The sequence below is a fragment of the Malus domestica genome, chromosome 14, assembly GCF_042453785.1.
Source record: "Malus domestica chromosome 14, GDT2T_hap1".
NCBI lineage: Eukaryota > Viridiplantae > Streptophyta > Magnoliopsida > Rosales > Rosaceae > Malus > Malus domestica.
The window spans coordinates 351522-367534 of NC_091674.1; the positions used below are offsets into that span (position 1 = coordinate 351522).

Below are 16013 nucleotides of genomic sequence, written 5' to 3' on the forward strand. Positions count from 1 at the left end.
TGGGTTTGTACAAGGAGATAATTTGTTTTAAAAGAAGACAAATTTTTCCTCTTCTCTGCGTTTGTGCAGAGGCTTAAATGACATGCGTTATTTCTTTATGCATGATCAATGACCGGCTACGGAATATAATATGTATGTCATATGTTTTCAAGGCAATGTTATCCTTTTTTTATTACTACACAGAAGAAAGAAAGAAAAAAAAAACAATGCATTGGGGGCATGTGTTATTTCATCATTTATTTATGTAGTGTGAAAGTCAATTGTGTTTTTGTTGCCGTAGACGGGTTGCACTTGCTCTTGGTATACTGCCAGCATCGGTCTTCAATTCACCATTTAAATGCGGAAGAGGAAGTCCCCCCACCATATGGTTAGAGCCTTAGAGGTGATTGGATTTTTTTTTTCCTTTGAACAAGTTTATGGAATCAATATTATTTGAATTTTTTTATATTTTGACAAGCAAGTGAAGTCAAGTCTTAGTGATTTAATGCATGTTGGGTTTATGCATGTTTTTTCAGTGATTTTGATGCCGCCAAACTTATCTTAATGTATCACTTCTGACATTTTATTCTGCTTCCTCTGGTAATTGTACTTAATTATTAGAATTTTAGATGTTTTCATTCTCAATTCATTTAGTTAGTCAAGGTATTAATCTTCTGCAGATTACGACATCATTTTGTTGTTCATCTAGTTTTTTTTTCCCTATTTATAACATGTCATGATCAGTGGCTCCCAAGCTTAATTGAAAGGGATTAGCATTTTAATTAGCTTGGATATGATTTGAAAATTACGTTTTATACACCAGTATTCCAAATATATTGCAATTTATTTCATTTCTGTTCTTTTTTTTGTTAGGCAAGCGAACACCGATGTATAGAGGTGATTACTCAAGTGCCAGAATATACTAGGCATTTTCTTAGGCAACTTGAAATTAAGTTCAATGGCTTTATACAACATATTATAAGCTTTTAATGCATTTTCAATATGGTCTTTAATTTGTTTCAATTAGGCTCATGAAGTTTGATTACACTCTTCATTTTCAATTGTACCAATTAGGCTCATAAAGTGGTTCAAAGAGCTCCAAGAGCTTGATTCACCCATTTTATACTTGGGGTGTACTATCCACACACCCCTTTTTACTTATCACACATCTCTTATTAATTTTCGTCTGTTGACCTTCTTCAATTCATCCGATCCGATGGCCGAAAACCGTAAAGGTGTGGGAGAAGTAAAAAGGGGTGTGTGGATATCACACCCCTTATACTTTTCATGTAAAACTTCTTTCAAAAAGCTAAAACAACTTTCATTATAAATAAATTTAACCATAGGTAACAATCTTTTATCCCTTCTTTTGTTTTTTGCTGCATTGTTTAGGTGTTGAATTGTGTGGAAAATGGGGAAGAGGGGTGCAATTTATTTAATTTGAGCAAAATAGTAGCATTTAAGCTTCGTTGGTTAGTGAGGATTAGAGTCAATAATGCGTCATCTGTCTATATCTGAAATCTAAATTCATTGAATGATGAATGAGGTTGTAGTGAGAGAATTTGAGAAAGTCAAGAAAAGACGATAGATGAAGCTACAAATATACGACAAACAATAATGATAGATAAATTCATCTATGTTGGTTTATTAAACTTGGTCAAGCAGGCCTTTTGTCTTAATTGGGATTTAGTTTGGTACTTTCATACTAATTTCCATTGTTTATAATAGTTAACCAACTAAAAGTGCTTTCTTTTGATTATTTTCCAATATGTTTTAGCCAGTTGACAATCCTAACAAATTTACTTAGGCACCCATCAAATTGTGTATTATTATACATGTACCTAAGAAAAAATGCTAGATAATTTTTTATAGTTGTCTCATATTATATAAAAAAAATTAAAGTACTTTCTCTCTGCATGAAGACTATCCATTTCATCATGCATTTTTTAGTTAAACTATTATGTTTTTGTAATTGTTTTGACTGAGGAGGAGGAACAGAGGCTAAAGTACCTCCAATTTGTTCAAGAGGAACCTCATGCCGCATTTTGCTTCACAAACCTTTACGGTTAGCTTCCATACAATATATTGTATGTTTGGGGATATCTCTGCATCTTAATTTCTGCTTTGAGATTGCTGAAAGTTTGTAATTTTACTTGCTACTTGATTATAAAAATGTAAAACAAAATTTGTACGTGATTTACAAATTTGTATTTGATTTTAAACGTTTTTCCAGTGTAAGGCATATGTTGCACATGCATGAAAATGGTACACGTTATTTTGGTTTTGGACAGTAAGCTTTTGAGTTTTACAACCCTTGCAAGGGGATTGTGACTCGAACAAATTTAGTGTTAAGGGGATACAATTTGGTTATCCTTAATACATAATATAACAAAAGCCTAGAAATTTTCCCTCAAGGAATATGCAAATGTTTTTTGCGCATCTTGGCCTGCAGTTTGTATGAAGGGGCATTAGTATGTGTTATCTGCGTTGGTGCATTTGAGGGTGTGATTCCGTTCTTGCCGCCTTTTTAGTGCATCTTTTTGTACATGTCTGTTACGACTAATACATTCAATCTTCGCAGCGAAGGGCACACACATTTTCTAGTATATTTTCATAAAAAGATCTTTCAAACTTCCATTTTATTTAACTTCCTCCAATACCTCACCCGCTAACAAAAGGTAGATATCTTTGAAATCTTTAGTGGACGAATGGTTTGAATTCAAGATACCATTAGGTTGGCTCACCACACCTTTAAACAGAACTCTGAAAAGAGTTGAAATCAATAACATAATTGTGATTTTGGTGAGTTCTTTTTTCATGACTAAAGCGTCGGACGGAAGCAAAAAAAAGTTAATACTTTTTGGTCAAAAGGAAATTTGCTGTCAGTGCTCTCCAAAGTTGTGAGAAATTTGTAAATAGGAAATCAAGCACATTTTTTTTAGTCTTTCAATCCTCTGTTATCATGTCCGTTATTTTCGTTTAATTTATTGTCAAAAATAAAAAGAGACGTGTGAAATTCATTTCCTTAATAAAATACCCTTTTTCATAAGAGTAACTTGCATTAAATGCATTCATTGTCACTGTAATATCCAAATCCAATAATACAATATCATGCTTTTAACATTTTAAATGGTTAATGTGAATTACTTAAACAAGTAAACAACCACCACAAAGTGTACACTTATTTACAGGCTTTGCCATTGTTTTCCCTGACAACACCAATCGCTCTCCCCTCCACCGCATACGCGGCTACGCCTCTTGCTAACAATTTAACTGTAAGGCCTCGTTTGATAAGGAGGACTAAATGGGACATGACAGTTCGCTACAATGAACATATTTTAAAGAAAAGAATGGATGAAAACCTCTATATTTTATCCAAGTTGAAAGTTATTCATGAATAAAAGATACACTACTTGTCACTACAAAAATGGTTTAAAAGAGAGAATTTTTCTTCAATTGGACAAAATAAAGAAGTTGTCATTCATTTCTTTCTTTAAAATATCTTCAAATGAGGCCTGAAAATGTTGTTCGTTCGTAAATAGGGCCTTAATATTCACCCATTTCATGGAAATGAAATCAACTGCTTAATTGTTCCTTAGCAAATGCTTTTGTTCCTTACATACATGAAGAAGCCGAGACAATAAATCTCTCAAACAATCAGAACACAAGTACAAATAAAAAGCCTTCTTACTTTTAATTCATCAACTCTTTTCTTTGTCAAAGGATTTTCCAACCCTTGGACCATAAACCTTTCATCCCATACCAATCTCAATCTCAATCTCAATCTTAGAGCAATCCGATCAACATAAAGCCAATCCGATGGCATTTCACACTTGATCAATATAGTTTTATTTGCTCATGTATTTACTTGATTGTAAGTTTCCAGTCCAGTTTGTACATATTTCTTTTTGTGCAAGCTGTTTTTCTTTGTTTATCTCCAAGCATTTCAATTGAATATAACCACTTTATATTCAATTCATATTCCAACAATCTTGTCATTTTTATAATATCTGCATGAGAAAAGTCCACAAGGCAAAGAAAGAACCTAAACTTGAGTTTCTCTCAATCAATGACACAATCTTTTGGTTAAAAGTTAAATAGTGGAATTTCCATCACATGTATCGTCTATTAGCGGAAACTAATAGTGAACGCTCGCTATCTTAAAATCCATGTTTATATAAATTTCCGGCCTACATGCAAGGCACATGTGCAATTTATTTGTAGGTGAAATTTATTTGTCGAACATATACATATCTCATGATAAAGCTTGGAAGGGAAACATATTTATGCAACACAGAAATACTACGAAATTAGTTGTGTTGAATTTATTTCCATGCGGTAGCAAAATACCAAATCAGTAAAAACGAAATGGAGTCTCATGAGAGAGCCCTCATCTTTATTCAAACTGTCTCAGGGTTAGGCTCAGGCTTCCCACCCTCTGAGGACAGTCGCCCTTGCAACGCGATTAACTCCGAGCGTGAAGGCTCCCATCCGGAGGTCGCAGTTATGTGTTTTGCACATCTCCTTCACACCTTTGAAGCCTTTGGTCATATAAGTCCTGAGCTCATTGTTCACCTTCTCTTCATCCCACAAGAATCCTTGAATGTTCTGCAATTTATGCACCACCAATTTAGTAGCATGAGGTTAAAATAATAAACATGGCTATTGTATTGTAAAGTTAAAATGTTTTGAAAATATGTATATGGTGTATATGATATATACCTGCACCCACTCAAAGTAACTAACAGTAACTCCTCCAGAGTTTGCATATATATCAGGAAGAATTAGAACACCTTTCTTTGACAGGATCTGCAAAATAGAGGAAAGAATGTTCATTTTAACTAATTAAACATTACTGGTGTTTTAATTGTCCCCTCTCTAAATCTAATTGTCAAGCAATTAACGAAGCACCAACCTCATCAGCCTCAGGGTCAGTAGGATGATTAGCCGCTTCGATTATAAATTTAGCTTTTATGTCATTTGCGTTTTCCCTACATTCAAAAACAACAGTTGGATCATCATGGCTAGCCATATTAATTTCAGGATTTTCATTATGTTTCGAAAATCTTGATGTAGTTTTCGTACTGCTTATTAGAAATTAGAATTATGTAGTACGAACTTGTTGATGACACCTCCGAGGGCTGCTGGAATGAGAATGTCACAATCTTCAACCAAGATTGAGCTGGGTTCTATTGGATCTCCACCATGGAAGCCCTTGACTCCCTTGTTGTCTTTGACATGCTTGAGCAGGCTTGGAATGTCAAGTCCTTTGCTGTTCTTTAGGGCTCCAGTGATGTCACTCACTGCAACTATTTTGCCACCACTCTCATGGATTAGCTGGGCCGCCCACGAGCCTACATTCCCAAAACCCTGAAATCGATTTAGTTTAGCTTAGACAACAAGTTAAATCAATTGAAATCTAATCCAGGCTCAAGTCTCAGACTCTCAACCATACAAACTTTTTGTGTTCAGTAAAAGTCCACCTGTATAACAAACTGTTGTCCGGAGATGCTCTTTCCATACTCATTCAGTAATGCCTCTGTTGCAAAAAGTACTCCTCTTCCCGTTGCTGCATCTCTTCCTAGTGATCCACCAAGATCCTGATTAACAAAAAAAATTACAGAATGTTACGCAATAAAAACAAACAAAATTAGTAGCACAGGTATGAACTATTGCAAGACAAGATTGCCATGAATCGAATAAAGGAGGACAATTTAACTGAAGTAACTTTTTATTATGATTTACTTACAATAGGTTTTCCAGTCACTACTGCAGTTGAGTAGCCATGAAACTTTGAGTACTCATCTAGTATCCATGCCATGGTCTGTTTAAACAAAAAAAAAAAAAAGGAAAAAGATTGAGAGAAAAAAATGCTAAAATTCAGTCCAAAGTTTAGAAGACATTCAAGCTGATCAACTTGATTAATTAGCAACTTCAGCTAGTGATCAAATCTCATGTAAAGAATTAATGAAAAATGTGCCATGCTCAACCTGTGGACCTGTCCCCATATCTGGTGCTGGAACATCGGTGTGGATTCCGATAAGATCGTGTATCTTTTGTGTGAATACTCTGGTAAGTCGTTCTAGTTCAGAAATACTCAACTTCCCTGGATCACATCCTATACCCCCTTTGGCACCACCATACGGGATGTTGGCTACCGCGGTCTTCCATGTCATGAGCTGTGCTAAAGCATTCACCTCATCTGGATCAACCTACATTTTCCATAGATGGATCCATAACAGTTAGAGACACTTTCATGGCAATGAGTCTTGATACATGACAACCATTTGCATTTGTCGAAGTGAAACTTAACAAAGTATGCATATACCTCTGGGTGATATCTGATTCCTCCCTTCATAGGGCCTCTAGCATTGTCATGTTGAACCCTGAAGCCAACGAATGAAGCCAAACTGCCATCGTCTTTCGGTATAGTACACTCAACCTGCACCGAAATATATAGTTCAAAATCAATGAAAGGAGAAAACTCAAACTCAGTAAATAATCTTCTATATCCTCAAATTGTATCCTAGAATTAAAAATGCAGTTACACATGTGAAATATCTTCTGAAAATGCTGGAATTGAAACTGAAATATTCATGGCTAAAGCGTAAATGAAAATAGACGAACAGTTGGGAAATTTCTTTTAGTTTGATAAGAAATTTGGTGACAAGTTTGAGTCAACTATGTATTAAGGTTTAAACAATAACAATCCATGAATGTTCTTGATGTTTCCCTGGATGTAAGAAAAATAACCACATTAATTTTAGAGTGAAATATACTAATAATTAAGACCAAGGGGTATACAGAAGGGAGATTATATGCATAATTACCTTGATTTCCCTAAATGGTATCAGTAAACTTTTCTCAAGCTTGGAGTCCAATCCCAAAAGCCGAGCAGCCAACTTAAAATTTCTGTTGGTTGCCACTAATGCATTCATCTTTGTTCCTTCTTCAACTGTCTGTCTCAGAATCTAAAAGCTCAGCTATTTCAATTCGCTTCTCTAGCTAGCTATTATTAAGAATTATACATCAATTTGCACTCTATAACAATTTTTCAAAGTAAATGACCATTAAGGATGACATTTCAGTAACTTCAACCCCAGTCTGCATATTATATGTATAAAACAAACTTATCAAAAAAATAAAAATTGTGCCAGTACTTGCTGACGATTTGCTCTTACGAACATAGAACTGGTTCTCCAAACACACTCTGATTATTGTAACATTTTATATATGTGTTGATTTCGGTGAAAAATTGTTTTGAAGTTCATGAAACTTAGCCAAGTAGTTATATTTTTCTGAAGAGATTAAAGTAATTGATTATTAAGGTTACTATTTTCATAGTTTCAACGATTTACAGTACTTAATTAACTTGAAGTTTCTCACACTCATAATACTTGATTATGATCAATTGCACTAGTTATCTATAATTAAACAGCAGCACTAGTACAGTAAAGTGTCTAACCCACATTAGTCTTCACCTTTTTTGCCAATCTCCCGTATTCTAATTAAGCAACATCAATCATGCATTTATAACATATTGGCAATTATGTGCACACCACGACACAATGCACAAGCACAAGTACAATATCTTTTCATTTTCCAAAAGTAAATAGTGACAAATCAAACAAAACAATGTGATAGACAAAGTCATGTGGTGTAGACGACCTACCTGCGAATGTTTGCATATTGGAAAGTAAGTGCCTTACTGATAATCACCTAAAAAGCATGATTCCATGCTCAGAAACTTCTAAGATCACTTTTATCTCCAAAGAAAAGAAAGAACACAAAGGAAAGATGAAAGAAATGCTTCTGAGATTTGCAGAAACAGAAGGATCAACAAGCCATATAACAGCAAGGTGCTTCAGCCTTTCAAGTGTGCAGTTCAAGCAAACTTTATACCTAGATATTTCTTCGCATATAATAAATAAATACTAGGTACGTATTTAAGACATGTGAATTAGCTTCTTAACACGTAATTCTCTAGCATGTGAATTAGCTTCAGTGTTTTCCTTTTCAACTTTTATTTTCCATTTCCATTTTCTCTGTTCAAGAAAAGGTGCATGTACCTTTTTTTATACGTCAACTCTTTTGTTACGTGCTTGCAAGAAATATTAACCTTAAGCAAATTCAGTACGAAATTGGTATTGATGATGATAAAATCACGAGGGTTCCAAAACCAATACAGATCAACAGCCAAAGAATTGTAGTGGAATTTAGAGAGACAAGGAAGAATATATATGTGCATGTGTAGATATGTATACATATATACACGGACTAATTGAGAGAGAGAGGGAGAGAGACCAACAGGAGGAACCAGAAATGCAGCGGCAGCCAACACTGATCAATCGAGCTTAAATGTTGTAGTTAAATGACTACTGATAGAGAGTCGAATTTGAAGTGTGGATATAAATATATATCGATGTCGATAATGCATATATGAGTAAAACCGAGGGAATTGCGACAAAAGTAGAATCCAATTCTCTAGCTATTGCTTCTATGGAATTCTTCAGAGTTGAGACTTGTGTGCGCGCATATATATATATATAGACACACACACACACATGTGTGTGTGTAATTGTATATATAAAGAAGATAGTCATATCATTTTGGAAAGTGTAAGAGCTCGTTTGGAAATATTTTTAGTGAAATTAATTTTGGGTTCCAAAAGCACTTTAAATACTTTTTTGGAAGAAGCACTTTAAATGTTTTATGGAATAAGCACCAGATATGTACTTCTTAAGGGAAACACTTAAATGCTTTTCCAAGGCACTTGGATTTTACTAAAGATTAATTTCAAAAATATTTTCACTAAAAGTGCTTTCAATCATTTTATAAGCACCTCCAAACGAGTTCTAAAGTGATGATGATGATGATGATTAATTCCATCTCACATGACAGGAATACGAATATATACGATGCTCCTACCCCTGTTGGATTTTGTACCACTTAGATTCCCACACACGATCACACTTGACACTGCCACCTTCCCATTCATTTCCACACATTATTCTTAAATATTTAGTATTACTCTAAGTAGGGTATAAAACAATGATGTGTGGCTTAACCAAACTTCTTCTCCTTTTAATGTAAAATATATCGTTGTACTAAAAAAACAACATGCACACACCATTATGCTACGTGGTGAGAGTGAGAGAGATTGATTTTCTTAAATCTTTGATTTTTCAGGTAATGTCAGCTGAAAGATACAAAACAAGGCAAGTTTCAAGCAATAAAGGAAACCATGATACGCATTATTCAAATCACGACAATTTAATGATCAAAAGAATCTCCTTCAAGTTGTTGATCTAACCAATCAATTTCTTTTAGTTAACAATGACCTTATGTAACTTTATTAATAATAATAACAATTTATTTCGACAAACAAAATTAAGACATATAATTATCAATGTTTTCAAGTATCAAATAGAGGTAATCTTACATAAAAATGTGCATCGTACTATTATATATAGATCCGCCAGTATTAAAAAATGTGTCAACAAAAATATGATAATGTTGAGTGTCTAAATAAATTCACATTCATCATAATTTAGGTTAAAGTCATACAAGAGAAAAGAAATTTAATTGATCGACGTCTCATGGTGATGTTGCTCGAATTTACACCACGTTAACTGATTCCGCACCGTGGCATGGATTGGAGTTTCCCTTTGATTGAAATGTCTTCATCCCATATCATCAAGCAATGTCCATAATTTTTGTCTATTGATCTTCTTCAATTCATTCGATCGGACAGTCGAAAATTGAGAGAAGTATGTGAGAAGTAAACATATATGGATGTGTGGATAGCACTATCCTGCTCAAATTAGGGTTCATTATCCGCATGCATGCATGCATGCAAGATACATCTTCCCAAAATTTCCTTTCATGTATTTCTCCATGATTCATGTGGTGAAGAATGAAACCCGATTGAATGGTTAATGTCGTATACGAACATGTAGCAATTCATGGTGTTTGTACCATACTTGACCAATCCCGAAACTACTGAGCACCGGTCAACGTTATACCGTCAAGGACCCAAAAGAGTTTCCCTCCAACCAGGAAGCCAATCACAGCGCGACACGTGTCGACATCATAAACCAATCATAGTGCAACACGTGTCGACATCATAAGCCAATCACAACACGACATGTGTCAATGTCAGAATGAAACTAGAAACTCTCTTCTATAAATAGAAATCATTCTCTCACAATATTTCCTAATGTCATTTGTACTAAATCATTCACTAGTACTCACTAAAGGAGAGCTTGAACCTATGTACTTGTGTAAACTCTTCACAATTAATGAGAATTCCTCTACTCCGTGGACATAGCCAATCTGGGTGAACCACGTACATCTTGTGTTTGCTTCCCTGTCCCTAGCCATTTACATACTTATCCACACTAATAAACAGAGCAATCTAGCGGATGTCACAAACTTAACACTTTCTGTTGTACCAAAGTCCTCACTGATTTTGTGTATCAACAAATGGATTTTATTGGCTTCACCTATCATACTGGCACGTACCTTTATGATATAGGATGTAAATATCATAAACATTAAGTTTTTAACTATATGGAGAGCGTAGATGGACTAGTATGCTGCTTGTGGAAATAGAGATTGATGTTTGACCTTATTTCATGCATGCACATGGCGTGAAATGGACATGTCCTGAAATTAATAAGAAAAATAAAAGGAGGAACACATTTTTATAATTTATTTTTAAATAATCAATATTATCTACATTAAATGATAGAGAAGTGAATTAAACTTCACAATGAACTAGTCATAATTTGATTCAAATTCGCCTTTGGTGGCAAAAATCAAACTTACGACATCTTACTTATAATGCGAAGAAGAATACTAATAGACTGTAGTACAAAAACTTTCACAATAAATTTGACCCATAGATTAAGAACATAATAGAATCTTCAGAGTTTTTTTTAATACAAAATTAAATCTTTAGAGTTCAATCCATATATACTTGAAACTTTGGGTCACATTCAAGTATATGTATGCAATTTTTTTTCAACAACACAACAAACTTTCGTAAATGAGATTTGAGTGTAGAATCTCTGCTAACAAGGTAGAGATATAGGCCACGAGGCTGAATATAATCATTGGCCAAAAGTTATACCAGATATTTGAATGGCTAAACTTCGTTACTTCGTTACTTCGAAATAGAATCTTGTTTTTCTCCTTTTATTTGTATATTTCAAAATAAACAGCACTAAATGTGTTAATAATTATTTCAAAAGAAAAACTAATGAAAAGGGCTTGAAAACTTTGAGTTTTAGTGATAAGGACAAAATAAAGGGTAAAATGAATAGTATCATGTTTGACTTTTTAGTGTAAAAATATGGTTTTTTGTTAAAATGAACAGTACCGTGGACTTTTCGTTAAAACTCCCTATTTCAAAAGGTGAAGAAAAATAAAGTACTTGTTAAGTTTTTTTGTCGATTCTTTTCCTATGTTGAGTGGCTATTTTTTATTAATAGTCAATTAGTTTTAGGGTAGAATTTCAACTTTCACCATATATATGTATTATTATTACAATATATTAACTCATATGTTGAGCCCAAATAGCTAAGGTATGTGCTCTCACGTCACCCAAATGCGTGTGACTTTCTATTTTAAAATCCTAAATAAAAACAAAACAAAATGTTCGAGCTAGGAAGACTAGACTAATTGCACTTAGTCATTTGATTGATAATATAGATTAAAAAGGCATCAAAATGTTTGATTGTATGAGAAAGATTAGGTCTTACATGACACACCCTACGTTCCACAGGTAGGTCACAAATAACAAATGATTTGTATATAGCTAGCTAGAGCTAAATATGACTCCTATTTAGATATAATTTATATATATAAAGATAGTTTACTTAAACTAGGGAGTTTTAATGAAACACTCCGATATTGTTTACTTATTTTCTTATATTTCCTCCTATTTTACATTTTATGTGGTTTTAAATTGTGAACTTATTGTACATGTGTCATCCTACAATAATCTTCACTATGGTTATATGGCATATATGCTTAATGCGTTTTTAAATTTTGGACTTGTTGGATACTTTTTTTTTGCATTTTATCATTCTTTTATTATTATATCCATGGATTTCATATAAGTATAATTTTTTGTAAGTGTTAATATGCACTTATTTACAAGATATACAAGAAATTTACTTAAATCCGCCTAGGTTGCCTAGGCGTCCGCCTAGCCGCTAGGTGCCAGCTTGCCGCCGGACTAGCGCTTAGCATTTTTTAGAACCTTATACATAACAAGGAGCACATATGTTCTAACAAATGCAACAGCTCACACGACTGGCCTAGGCATAATTTAAACTCGAGACTTTATGCTAACCAAATTATAATTTTGTTTGGGTTTTTTCCTCTCTTATTTTGATCCCCTCTTGATTGTCATAGATTATTCGTATGGATATCTCATTTCATTACAGAATTAACAGAGAAAAAGAGTATTTATTTATTTTTATTTTTTGAACAAATGATATTATCTACACTTAGGGAATGGAATGTAGGCTTAGTCTTACAATGAGCTAGCAATAATGTAGTTCAAATTCGCTTTTGGCGAAAATCGAACTTAAAACCCTCACTTACAAGTGAAGAAGAATACCACTAGACTGTAATCCTATTTTCTTCTTAATATATTATGGACAAGTCAAAAAGCTAAAGTGGTTGTTGTTATACTGGGGTATAATAAAGCATTAGGATGAGGGAAATGAAGTGCTTTTGTTTTTGCTTACAAAGAAGGGATGAAATTAAGTGAAGCCAATAGAATGGAGGCCGAGGGTCAAAAGGTTGGATTCCATCATTCCACTACGTAACGTAATACGCCTAAGTCTTACATATATATCCCTTGTTGCCAAGCCAACAAATTAAAGCGATAACGAGATAAAAACAAGACACAAAAGAAGCATTGCATTACCATTCCCACTAAGCCCTGTAACCCTACCTGGCTTTATCTCTACATCCAAAGAAGCTTGCTGCTTACGTAAATTCTGTGTAGTGGAGCCTGTGCATTTATTCGTAATTAGTTCTATCATGCGCATAAAAAGTGATCACTCTTCGATATTACAGATAAATTAGAATTTCGTTTTTATAAATTGTTAGAAAATGACTCATACAATTTTTTTTCTTGGTAACGTCAAAAATACGTATACAATGTGAATAGCAAATATATGGCAAAAGAAAATACAGATTGATTGGTGTTTAATTCCCATGATTTGGGGTCAAAATTAGGGAATTTGTTCCCCATTTCACTTATGATTAACTAAGCCAGAACCTCTTTATATACAACAAAGTTGATCGAATAAAACCCCAACTCTTGCACTTGTTGGCCAAATAATTGTTTCTCTTTTTATCTTTAACTTTTTGAATTTGCAAATGAAACCGAAAAAGTTAATAAGAAAATTACAAAATAACCTTAAAAGAGTAATTTGATAAGAAAGCTAAAGAAGTACGCAAGGATTAGAGACGAGAACTGACATAAATAATGGTTCGGATTCACAATTTAACTATAACAACTTTCTGATAAGAAAACATCACATAGTTGGACATATATCTACTAACTACTAATGAATGGATGGTAGATATAGAATGGGGCCAAAATATTGGTGAAGATCATGGAAACTATGGAATCACTAGTGATAAAGAATCTTTGATGGAAATCAATATCAGAGTCTACCACCCGCACAGCAGGATAGAGATTCCATCCATTTGGAGTAGCACTTTAGATTCTTTTTACCAATCAACAAGTGACGTCGTCCTTTACACTGACAGAGACCTGACCGGCTTAATCATTCAGAAGTTAAAGAACAAAATATTCAATGCAAATGATATTAATCATATACTTAACGTAGTTATTGATCATTAGTTTATCCCATTAATATTTTTCCCATGAATCAAATATTAATGGGTATTCGGATTCCTTGGCAGTTATATGAAGTCCTTTATATGTACTATATGTATTATTTGGGAATATTTTTGCTCATTATTTTAAGTGATAGTAATACTCATAATTCTATTTATCAATGTTATATGATATAAATTACAAACTATATATAGTGGATAGACACAAAAATTTAAACTCATTGAATCGTGATAAATAGAGTGATGGGCAACAATGCACCTGTATTACTAAGCATGGTGGTAGACCTAACTACTCAATCATATGGATGACGTGGTACGCCTAAGCGTGTGTAGAACTTTTAACATGCTATCCACTCAAACAAACGAGCCACTTAGAGCAAATGCATCTTCACCCTTACAAAATGCGCTGGCACACAACCCATTTAAAATATTATTAATTTTTTTATAAAATAATAAATAAATAATTGTTTTAGTTTCGGATAGGATTTTTAACCAATCTCGTCACGCCACGTATTATTATCATAATAAAATTACATAAACGCATCAAATAAGCTTAAAAAACACACTAAATAAAATTACATAAACTCATCAAGTAAACTTAAAAAAAACACTAAATAAACTAAGAACTTTATTGTTCCACCACGAGATCCTTTTAATTATCTTGACCTTGTTGCAATCCCCATTAGTGCTCAATCACGTCACTTTGACGGGTACAACTAGTATGGCTCTTGCAATGAAGTGTATTGTTCAGCGATCAATTGATTGTAACGTCCATCCTGTTCCAATGGCTCGTGTTGCACGAGATCTTTGGTGTCGTCATGAGCACAATAGATACTTGTTCTTGAGTTGTTCATTGTGTCCGGCTCGTATTCGTCAACGGCATCAATTTTACATCAAAGTCACTTGTCTTTTCTTAGTTAGTTCCTTATATTTTTGAGCTATTTACTTTGTTTTTGTGTTTTGTGGGATTTGTCAAGCAAATAAAAGAAAAATAGCACAAGTGGGATTTTAAGTAACAAATTCGTCAAAACTGCCTGTGCAGATCAGCTGACTTTAGAAGCAAGTTTCGAACAGCTCATAATGAATTAGAGAATGAGCCTTATATACTTGGAAAGCTACGGATGTCTATTTTCTGGAGCATTTCACGGATTGTTAATATCATTTGTCTAGAAAAAGTTATGGCAGTTTTAACATTGATAGGTTACCAAGAGGCTGAGCAGTTTGTAACTGCAATGAAAGCAATAAACCCAATAAATGTAGTAGCCAAAACTGATGCAGCTAAGAACAAGTCAGCTGACACTTATTCAAATATAAAAGGGAATGGAATTAAAGATGAGGATTAAGGAGGAGTAATTGTCATAAAGGCTACCCAAAGAGTTACAATTGTTTTACCATTTCCTCTCACTTATTGTCATCACTAAATGGCTATTAGTGGGTGAGTTAAGGAGAAGAAAATGATGCAGCAAGAATTGGTTTAAAACCAGTGTTGGGAAGGAAGGAAAGAGAGGAGGAGGCCTCAGTCGATTTCTTTCGGTTCTATCTTCTCAAACTCATGTCTATCTTTTGTTTTAACTTAAGGATTGTGTGTAACTAAATTTTTAGTAGTTAGGGGCTGTTTTGAAGCTCCAAATATGATTGCAACTTTGTTATGACATTTTGTTTGAATTACTTTTATGAATGGATGAAAATTGATTCACTACTTGTCTCATTGATGAATTCTTTATGTGTTTTCTACAGATGCATACTTAGTAAGTATATCTAGGATTTGAACGCTATGAATATGTGTGTGTCTGCCCTTATCGAATGAGGACCTACATATGTTCTAGAGTAGTACTTGTTAATTGCGATTAACATGTGAACCAATTTCTAGGATAAGTAAGACAATGCCAGTACTTACGATGCCTTGTGATGACTAAACTCTTTTCGTTCTTAATGATTTCTACTTGTTAAATCTATGAACACACCATTCTAAATTGCATGCTAGGGACTAAGTTAAGTTGAAAACGCCATTCTCTTAACATACTACATAAGAAAGAGTAATAGGTTGAGTTCTAACATTGAGCCAACTTGAGCATCTTCATCCGAAAATAAAAGGAATTTGAATGAAACATAACATGTTTGCATGATTATATGGTGGTGAATAGCAA

The 16013-nt window shown here is 33.8% G+C and overlaps 1 protein-coding gene across 15 annotated transcripts; it reads right to left on the reverse strand.

The window, feature by feature from the left end:
* Positions 1-4135: 4135 nt before the first annotated feature.
* LOC103453876 (glutamate dehydrogenase 1-like) lies at positions 4136-8537 on the reverse strand. 15 transcript variants are annotated; one of them, XM_017337229.3, is made up of 11 exons: positions 8288-8490; positions 7652-7698; positions 6810-6950; positions 6308-6421; positions 5970-6191; positions 5729-5803; positions 5463-5579; positions 5099-5349; positions 4895-4970; positions 4702-4788; positions 4136-4587 (listed from the first exon to the last, which is right to left on the reverse strand). In XM_017337229.3, exons 3-11 carry the CDS (start codon positions 6915-6917, stop codon positions 4402-4404), a joined length of 1236 nt encoding a protein of 411 aa, XP_017192718.1. In that variant the 5' UTR covers positions 6918-6950; positions 7652-7698; positions 8288-8490; the 3' UTR covers positions 4136-4401. The 15 variants fall into 15 exon arrangements, with proteins under 15 accessions (XP_017192718.1, XP_017192720.1, XP_008391685.1 ...); XM_017337231.3 differs by having other exon boundaries at positions 6810-6938; positions 8284-8490; XM_008393463.4 differs by having other exon boundaries at positions 8284-8485.
* Between the last annotated feature and the right edge of the window lie 7476 nt (positions 8538-16013).